The sequence below is a fragment of the Silene latifolia genome, chromosome 8, assembly GCF_048544455.1.
Source record: "Silene latifolia isolate original U9 population chromosome 8, ASM4854445v1, whole genome shotgun sequence".
Taxonomy (NCBI): Eukaryota; Viridiplantae; Streptophyta; class Magnoliopsida; order Caryophyllales; family Caryophyllaceae; genus Silene; species Silene latifolia.
Genome location: NC_133533.1, coordinates 26,465,962 through 26,475,013, shown reverse-complemented (window position 1 = coordinate 26,475,013; position 9,052 = coordinate 26,465,962). Strand labels below are relative to the sequence as shown.

Sequence of the window (9,052 nt, the reverse complement as noted above, 5' to 3'; positions counted from 1 at the left end):
TCTATCCATTTAGAGAAGTAGTCCGTCATTGCCAGCATGTACGTCCTGTTTCCAGAAGCACGGGGTAATGGTCCCACAATGTCCATTCCCCATTTCATAAAAGGCCAAGGCGAGATGATCGGATGCATATGTTCTGCTGGCTGGTGGCTGATAGGGGCGTGCCTTTGGCATTCTTCACATTTCTTGACATAATCTATGGCGTCCTTCCTCATGGTAGGCCAGGAGTAACCCTGCCATAGTGTCTTGTTGGACAGGCTCCTACCCCTTGTGTGATTTCCACAATCACCACTGTGGATATCACACATCACTGCTTGTGCCTCCTGTATGCTCAAGCACCTCAGATAGGGTCCTGCCAAGGACTTCCTAAATAGGATACCATCAATGAGTACGAATCTGGAGGATTTCATTTTGAAGCTCTTGGCGTCTTTCTGGTCAGGTGGTAATACCTCATCACGTAGCCAACTAATGTAAGGCTTGCGCCAATCATTAGTTTCTTCCTAGGATGTGGCAGTACACAGTATCCCTGCTTCGTATGTCAACTGGGTGGTTGCAGCCTTACTGGCTGTAACAGCCCTAAATTTTCACGACCAAAACAGTAAAGTAGAGATGGAAAATTCACGGCTATCACTCCACACTTAGCTGAAAATGTCAAGTGCAAGGTAAATACAGAGTAACTTTAAAAACAAAGTTAATGTCTCAAAACTTTATCAAATAATTAAAACGTTGCAGCGGAAGACTTAATTCTTACAAAATCTAAAACAATAAATAAAATTCAAATCCAACGATATTATAAAATTATAAATAGATTAAGACGGAGACTTTATTCAAAATCCTTCCACACTCGTACAAATCCCCGGATCCAATATGCACCCATGCATCATCTCAAGCATCTCAATTGTACCCCAAACATAAATAGGTACAGGTTCTATTGGGGGAACGACCCAAAACATAAGGACGTCAGCAAAAGCTGAGTTTTGAGAAAATAAGAAGAAATGATAAATTCATATAACAATATTATAAACTTTACAAGCTCCAAAAACCAGTAAGAAAGAATTATATTCCAAAACCAACATTATCGTAAATCTAATAACAATTATTAAATCGTTTGAAATCCATAACTTTCACCACCTGTGTGCCAAGGTCCTACCCTTGACACGGTCTAGAGGCACTTGTGCTTTGTAAGACTTATAAAAGTGCGCACCTCTCACATTTGGACAGTCAGTAGGATGGAACCGCCAAAGGAGAAAGTCTAACTACCTAGCGAGTGGGGGCCGGACAATCCCCGCCTAAATAAACTCGGGACAAGAGTTAAATTTTCGGGACAGAATCCCAGGAGCTTCAAAGACGACCTTAAACCTTCTAGACCAGAAGAAAACCAAATTTTCCAAAGCGGCCTGGGCCGAAACCATTCCAATGTGTAATATTCAAAATTTAGAAGTGCAAGTAGGAATTCATGGATGTTAAAATATTATAGAAACAGCTTAAAAGTTAATCCGAACATGCTCTTAATTTTAAAAAGGGTAAAAGTCCTTACCTCTTAAGACGGTTAAACCACGCAAATATTAAACCAAGAGCTCCTTCACCTCGAACCCACAAGCTACAAATAATTCAACTTATTCGATTGTTATCTAATTGGACTCGAAAACGGACCCCTATTCATATGGACTAACTATCATACAAAATTACTCTCGAACACTCCCAAATTGGATTACGATATTATATAGCTTAGCATCATGGCAATTGACCAACAATAAATCACTTACTCCAAAACATGAACCCCTCTCATACCAACGTACATTGATCCAAGCATAACTCACCCTAAGCTACAAAGCTATACACCGAATCCAACTACGGTTTTATCAATTGATCTCAACATCATAGCTAATCACATGAATACCTCCTCCAACAATTGAGATGCTTGAGATGATGCATGGGTGCATGTTGGATCCGGAGATTAGTACGAGCATGGAAGGATTTTGAATAAAGTCTCCGTCTTAATCTATTTATAATTTTATAATATCGTTGGATTTGAATTTTATTTATTGTTTTAGATTTTGTAAGACTTAAGTCTTCCGCTGCAACGTTTTAATTATTTGATAAAGTTTTGAGACATTAACTTTGTTTTTAAAGTTACTCTGTTTTTACCTTGCACTTGGCATTTTCAGCTAAGTGTGGAGTGATAGGCGTGAATTTTCCATCTCTACTTTACTGTTTTGGTCGTGAAAATTTAGGGTTGTTACACTGGCATTTTGTTGTTCATTCTGGCGTATGGCAGGTTTCATGACATGTGTGAATGGTATAGAACCCACTGCCCTGGAGTGAAGGCTGCTCCCAGGGTGGCGAGAGCATCTGCTTCAACATTCTGGTCCCTTGGTATCTGCTGGATGTGGAAGGAGGCAAAGCGGAGTTTGAGGTCCTTCGCCACTTCCAGGAAGGCTACCATTTTAGGATCCCTGGTCGTGTACATGTTATTCATGTGGTTGACAATCAGTTGGAAGTCACTATACACCTTGATGTGGTATATTTGCATTTCTAAGGCTAATTGGAGTCCTAAGATTAGGGCCTCGTATTCAGCATCGTTATTCGTTGCTTTGAACTCGCACCGTACTGCCTGTATTATCTGTTCCCCCTGAGGTGATTTCAGGACCAGCCCTACCCCTGCTCCCTTCGTGGTGGATGCCCCATCAACATGTAATTCCCATACCTGCTCCTCTTTAGCCTCACTTAGGGTCAAGATTTCACTGTCGGCTTGTTCTTGAAGGGTGGGACTAATGTCTGACACAAAGTCAGCTAGGGCTTGGGACTTTATGGCTGTTCGCGGTTCAAATTTCAGGTCGTACCCACTTAGGTGGATAGACCACTTAACCATTCTCCCTGACAGTTCAGGTTTCCTCATTATAGTTCTCAGGGAGTAGTTGGTCACGACTGAAATTGTATGTGACTCAAAATAGGGACGAAATTTGTACGAAGCAGTAACGAGTGCTAAAACGAGTTTTTCTAGAGATGTGTACCTAGTCTCTGCAGGTAACAGAGACTTGCTTATATAGTATACTGGTTTCTGCATACCTCCGTGCTCTCGTACCAGTACAGCGCTTACAGCCGCCTTTGTTACTGACAGATACAAGTACAGTGGTTCTCCCTGTTCTGGCTTGGAGTGAAGAGGAGGGGTGCTTAGGTACTGCTTGAGCTCCCCAAACGCCTTTTCATGCTCCTGCGTCCATTCAAACTTCTGGCTCTTCCTCAAGATATCATAGAACAATCAGCACCTGTCTAAGGACCTTGATATTAACCGGTTTAGGGCTGCTACACGTTCTGTGAGCCTCTGTACATCCTTTGGCTTCTGAGGAGATTCTAACTGGAGTACTGCTTTGATTTGTTCCGTGCTGGCCTCTTGATGGTTTCAAATTATACCTCGCAAGTGCACGGTTGTCGTCGTGCAAAATTGAGGGTCGATCCCACGGGGAGTTAGGAAGAGTACTAATCGTTCTAATCCTTAAGCTTAGCTAAGTCGGTAATAAAAGGTGAGGGTGATAATCTAACAACTAAACTAACAAAATAAAATGCAATTAAACAAGAGAAGGAAAAATGAGCAAGAAAAGATTAAGTTCTAAATCAAATGAGAAAAAGGCCTAGAACTCGGGTCTCCCACAACAATTCGTAATTCCACATCACGATTCCCTAGGCTAATCATAAGGGTAGACAAGCAAGGAGGAGATGGCTCCAATTCGCCTAAAACCCCCCTCTCGAGTTCGCAATAGGACACTAGCACTACCCACCAACCCCCCTCTCGGGTTCGTAGGTCGGAATCCCTAACCTAACACTCGGTTGCCCTAAGAACATGCATTTTCCCAAGGTGGCCTAATATTGGCTAAGGTCATTAAGCCCTCATCGTTTTCCGGGTCATCCCACTCCTCCTCTCGAAGGTCGATTTCAAACGCTAGTCTAGAGGTACCCTCCCTTGGTTCTCCCTTTCGGTCTCAACCTAGGTTAGCAATATGTCCAAATTTCGGGTACCCGGTTCACAACCTAACCAACTCTCGTTGGTGGACAAGGGTCACAAATCAACATTACCCAAAATTGGCCCATAAGTCAAATCAATCCTCTAGACTATCCTTACAAATCTCCACCAACAATTAGCCTTTATGTGAATCAATTGGTAAAATTACTCATGTTGGGTCAAACCGAGTCCTAGTAAAAGACTACTCACTAATCATGGTTCTTAAGACAAAATAATTAGTAAAGATGGATTCTTTAAGCATAAACATGGTGGAAGAATAAATTCTACATATAATCATGCAATAAACCAAAAAAGATTATGAGGAAAGACAAATTAATCTAAGATGGATAAGGATTGAACCAAAAGACAAAAACTTTAACAAAATAAACTCAAAGACCCAATCTTTGGATGTAAACAACAATGGTGAACAAGGAAAAGATGAATAAGAGAGAGAAAAAACAACAATCAAACAACAAAGAGTGGAATTCTAACATAAACAACTAAATAAAACTTAAGAGAAAAGTAAATGTAAACAAATGAAATTAAGGAGAGAAATTATACCAACTCAAAAGCAAAGAAAGGAACTTGGATTGAAATAAGAAAGGAGAAACCTTCAATCTTCTTACAACCCAATTACTAACACTAATAATGATATAATTATTGAAGAACTTGTTCTAATTAGGGAAGATTAACAAAGTAATTAGCAAGGTTCAAACTTGGAGAATGGAAATAAATTAGATCTAGGGTTGTGTGTACAAATGGTTAAGGGAAGGGGTATTTATAGTCTTTCATTGGATTAAAGAAGAAGAGAAAATAAAGCCCAATAACACGCAGCCGCTGCTCTGTGCCGGTGGACCGGCTACCGGTCAGCCTACCGGTAGCGCGGCTTCTGCAATTTAGAGTTGAAATTTAAAAAATAAACTGGTGCACGTGTTCCGCCGGTGGACCGGCTGCCGGCCTACCAGCAGAACCTACTCTTCTATACTCCAAAGTCTTCGTTGGTGCATGCTCTACCGGTTGGCCGGCTACCGGTACGTCTATCGGTAGCGAGACCAATCAATTATTCCTCTTCAATCTTACATTTAATGTGGGCGTAGTGCTCTGCCGGTGGACCGGCTACCGGCCTGCCAGCAGAGTATACTCCTTCAGCTTTTTCCACTTCTCTTTGTAACATCAGGTGGGGGTGTTCTGCCGGTGGCTGGACCGGCTGCCGGTCTGCCGGCAGAACATGGTTCTTCAGCTTTTTCACTCCTTTTCTTCTCAAGCTAACACGAGTTAGCTTCTTCCCTCGATTTTCATTCCATCTTGCCTTTTCCAAGGCCAATCCCCTACAAAAGGAGTACGGGGAGTCATAATATCGAGGTAAATGGGATGAAGGGCAAAACATGAGCGATAGTGAGCTAAAAACGTGCTAAATAAGGCAAAATGCATGAGAAACGGGAAGTGAAATGGCGTAAACTAATCGCACATCACCTTTATCCCTCTTTGCGTCACCAAGTACCCCAGGAATTTCGCCGAGGAGACTCCAAAAGTGCATTTCAGGGGGTTCAGCTTCATATGGTATTTTCTGAGGATCGAGAAGGTATTTTCCAGGTGGGACATGTGTTGTTCTTCCTTCTCGGATTTGACTACCATATTTTCAATGTAGACTTCCTTTGTTCTCCTTATCTCCTCCTTGAACATTCTGTTCACCAGGCGCTGATAGGTGGAACCGGCATTCTTGAGGCCAAAGGGCATCACATTGTAGCAGTATAAGCCTCTGTCAGATCTGAAGGCTGTTTTATCCTGATCCTTAGGGTCCATTTTTATCTGGTTGTACCCGCTCCAGGCATCAAGGAAGGTAAGTAGCTCATGCCCTGCTGTTGCGTCTACCATGGAATCAATGTGCGGTAGGGGGACGGGTCTTTTGGGCAAGCTTTGTTAAGATCTGTGAAATCAACACATACTCTCCACTTGTTGTTCTTCTTGGGTACAACCACAACATTCGAGAGCCATTCTGAGTAGTTAACTTCCCTGATCTTGCCTGCTGCCAGGAGGTTGTCTACCTCCTGGTTTATTACCTCGTTCCTTTTAGGAGCAAATTTCTGCCTTTTCTACTGGACTGGAGGAAAGCTGGGGTCTACATTTAACCGGTGTGTAATTACACTTGTATCTATGCCAATAATGTCGCTATGGGACCAGGCGAAACAATCCATGTTAGTACGTAGAAATTCAATTATCTACTCATGGATGTTACCTGCACAATCAGCTCCCACCAAAGATCTGTTCTTCTTGCCGGAAACGTGGTCCAGGGACTACTTCGTCGAGTTCCTCCCGGGAGGTGCGATACACTCCCTCTAGACGCACGCTTTTACGTAATTGCTATCTTTGGACCGGCCAGTGGGTTTCAAAGCGTTCTTGTAGCAATCCTGAGCGACATTTTGATCTCCCCGTATCTCCTGTACCCCCCCCCCCCCAGGGTGTAGGGAACTTCAGGCTCTGATGGTACGTTGATGGTACCGCTTTCATTTCATGGATCCAAGGCCTGCCAAGTATCACGTTATAAGTTGACGGACCGTCAATGACCAAGTACCGTACCTGTTTGTTCATACCCCCTCCAAAGGTAGGTATCACTATTTCTCCAAGGGATTGTTTAGTTTCTCCGCTGAAGCCCACCAAGGGTACTGCCTTCTGAACCAGGTCTTTATCCCTATAGAAATGGTAATGATCAAGGTGTCATGGTGGTGTTCTGCCTCATCGGGTATGTCTGCCTCGTCGAATGAGATTGCTGGTAGATCCTGTCTGCTGACCCTGAGGGAGAACTCTGGTTTATCTCCTTTAGTCTCGGTTGCATGGCGCTTTGCTGCTGAATAAGTGAGACCACATATCTCCGACCCTCCTGTGATGACGCTCACGACCTTTGAGTAAGGTGGAGGTGGGGATGGTTGAGCCTGGTCAACAGTATTGACCTTTCCAGATTTCGCTCCCTTAGGGAGTAGGTGATCCAAGCATCCAGCACTGTAGAGGTGCTTCACTTCCTTTCATAGTACTACACAATATTCTGCATTGTGGCCAATATCGTTGTGGTATTCACGCCTTTAATACCCCAGCAAATCCAGTGGTGAACCCATACTCGTTGAGCTTAGGTGGAGCCTCGGTGCTCTCTGTTTCTCCTGAGACTTTGTTCACTGTGTTCTTGTTGTAGGGTTTGGCTCTTTCGTTCTTCTTCTCTGTTGTGATTTTTCTGTTGGACGACTCTTTTCCGTACAGATCCCTTCTATCCTCATCCTCATCTAGGCGATAAGTAGCCTCTGCCATTTGTTTGACTTCCTCGAAGGTGGCACATGGGTGCTTGGTGAGATCCTTGTACAAATCAGAGTCGCGATGCAGTCCCCTTCTGAAGGCATTGACTGTTGTTGTAGGGTCGCACCTAGGGATAGATATTTTTTCCACATTGAATCTGGCGAGATAATCCCTGGTGGACTCCTCGAACCTCTGGACGATCCGGTATAGATCACTGGATAATTTTTCTGGCTTGCGACTGCTTGCGAACTGTTGATTGAAAACGTTCACTAACCCCGCGAAGCTGGAAATAGACTTGTTGGGAAGGTTAATGAACCATTGGAGTGCGGCTCCTGACAAGGTAGAACCGAATCCTTTGCACATGCATGCCTCCTTTTGAGGCCATGTTGCTGCAACCACCATCATTTTCTGTTTGTACTGGTTGATGTGCTCCAGCGGATCCTCTGTTCCATCATACAACGTCATTGTTGGCATGGTGAACCCCTTTGTCATGCTGACAAGGGTAATGCTGTTCACAAAGGAGGAATCCGCATAGCACCCCGGGGTTGCCACCTCCATGGGACGTGGTAACCCTGGAACCTTGCTGAGTAGGGACCTGATATCCTGCAACTGTTGTTCTACATGGCTTCCTACCCTCATACCCTGGTTGTGGGGTACTGAGTAGACCCCATATGGATTTGGTGTTCCTCCTTACATGTAAGGAGGGACCATGTAGCTTCCAGGTAATGGTGTTGAGTTCACAATAGGCCTGAACTGGTTGTCCGGAGTATATGGCATATAGGACCACATCCTGGGATATGCGTTTCTTGCTGACTGTTCCCCTGGATTGCTCCCTGGTACCACTAGCGTACTGCTGGTTGTTGGTATGGGATCTGGAGTCAGTGCTCCTAGTCCCACAGGATTGAGTACCATAGGGTACGTTTGTGGCATCCTTGGTGGTGGTGGAACCCCTGGTGGTTGGATCGTACCCTGGGTGGCCACTGTTCCTACTGGATATACTTGCTGAGGTGGCGTGGTTACCCCTGGCGGCAGCATATCCATATCGAACCTGGTTACTAGATTTTGCGGCAGTAGCCTCCCTGAGTACTCTCTGGCATTCCCATGGCCGAGTGTTGACCTTGCCATCTGCTGGGTCGTTCCCAGGGGTGACACTGCATCTATCTTTTCCTGCAAGGACTGGTTGTCCATTTGTAGCCCTATCACCGCCTGCTACAAGGATGTCATCCCTTTGAGCAACTGCTGTACTGGATCTGGTTGTGACGCTCCTGGGAGACGGGCTCCTATCAGGCGTCCTGGTGATCCTGGGCGCTACGGACTCCTATCCCTATTAGGCTTGGGCACAGGATTGATAACTGGTGATTTGCCAGCCTTCCCTGCTCCCAGATCAATGATTTTGGGGGAGTAAGGAGGCTTTGCTGATACTTGGGGCTGAGCCTGGCCTACAGTCACTCTGGTGGTAGGGGCCGCCATTGTTGGAACACCGAAGGTTGCTGGGGCCGCCCCTAGTACTGGAGTTTGCACTGATGTACTCATCGGATCTGATACGTTCTGATTGGATCCTGACATGACCAACTATAGAGATGTTAGGATATTTCGAAAAGGGGTATTTTAACCAAGATTTAACCACAATACCCCACGGTGGGCGCCAAATTGTTTTGGTAAGATTTTACCGACTAAAGATTTGTGAGTTAATGCGGCTATTCCAATTAAAATACGATATTAAAGACTTAAGCAGATCAGTAGTAAGAACATAACGAGAACGAATGTAAACAA

At 44.5% G+C, this 9,052-nt stretch overlaps 2 protein-coding genes across 2 annotated transcripts; both read right to left on the bottom strand.

Annotated features, from left to right (window-relative positions):
* Positions 1-497: 497 nt before the first annotated feature.
* On the bottom strand, positions 498-5,800 carry LOC141594892 (uncharacterized). The gene is made up of 3 exons (XM_074414876.1): positions 5,630-5,800; positions 2,310-3,235; positions 498-573 (listed from the first exon to the last, which is right to left on the bottom strand). The coding sequence occupies exons 1-3, from the start codon at positions 5,798-5,800 to the stop codon at positions 498-500; spliced, it is 1,173 nt and encodes a 390-aa protein (XP_074270977.1).
* An 809-nt stretch (positions 5,801-6,609) lies between these two features.
* LOC141594891 (uncharacterized) lies at positions 6,610-7,681 on the bottom strand. Its single transcript, XM_074414875.1, has 2 exons — positions 7,082-7,681; positions 6,610-7,014 (listed from the first exon to the last, which is right to left on the bottom strand). Exons 1-2 carry the CDS (start codon positions 7,679-7,681, stop codon positions 6,610-6,612), a joined length of 1,005 nt encoding a protein of 334 aa, XP_074270976.1.
* Positions 7,682-9,052: the final 1,371 nt, after the last annotated feature.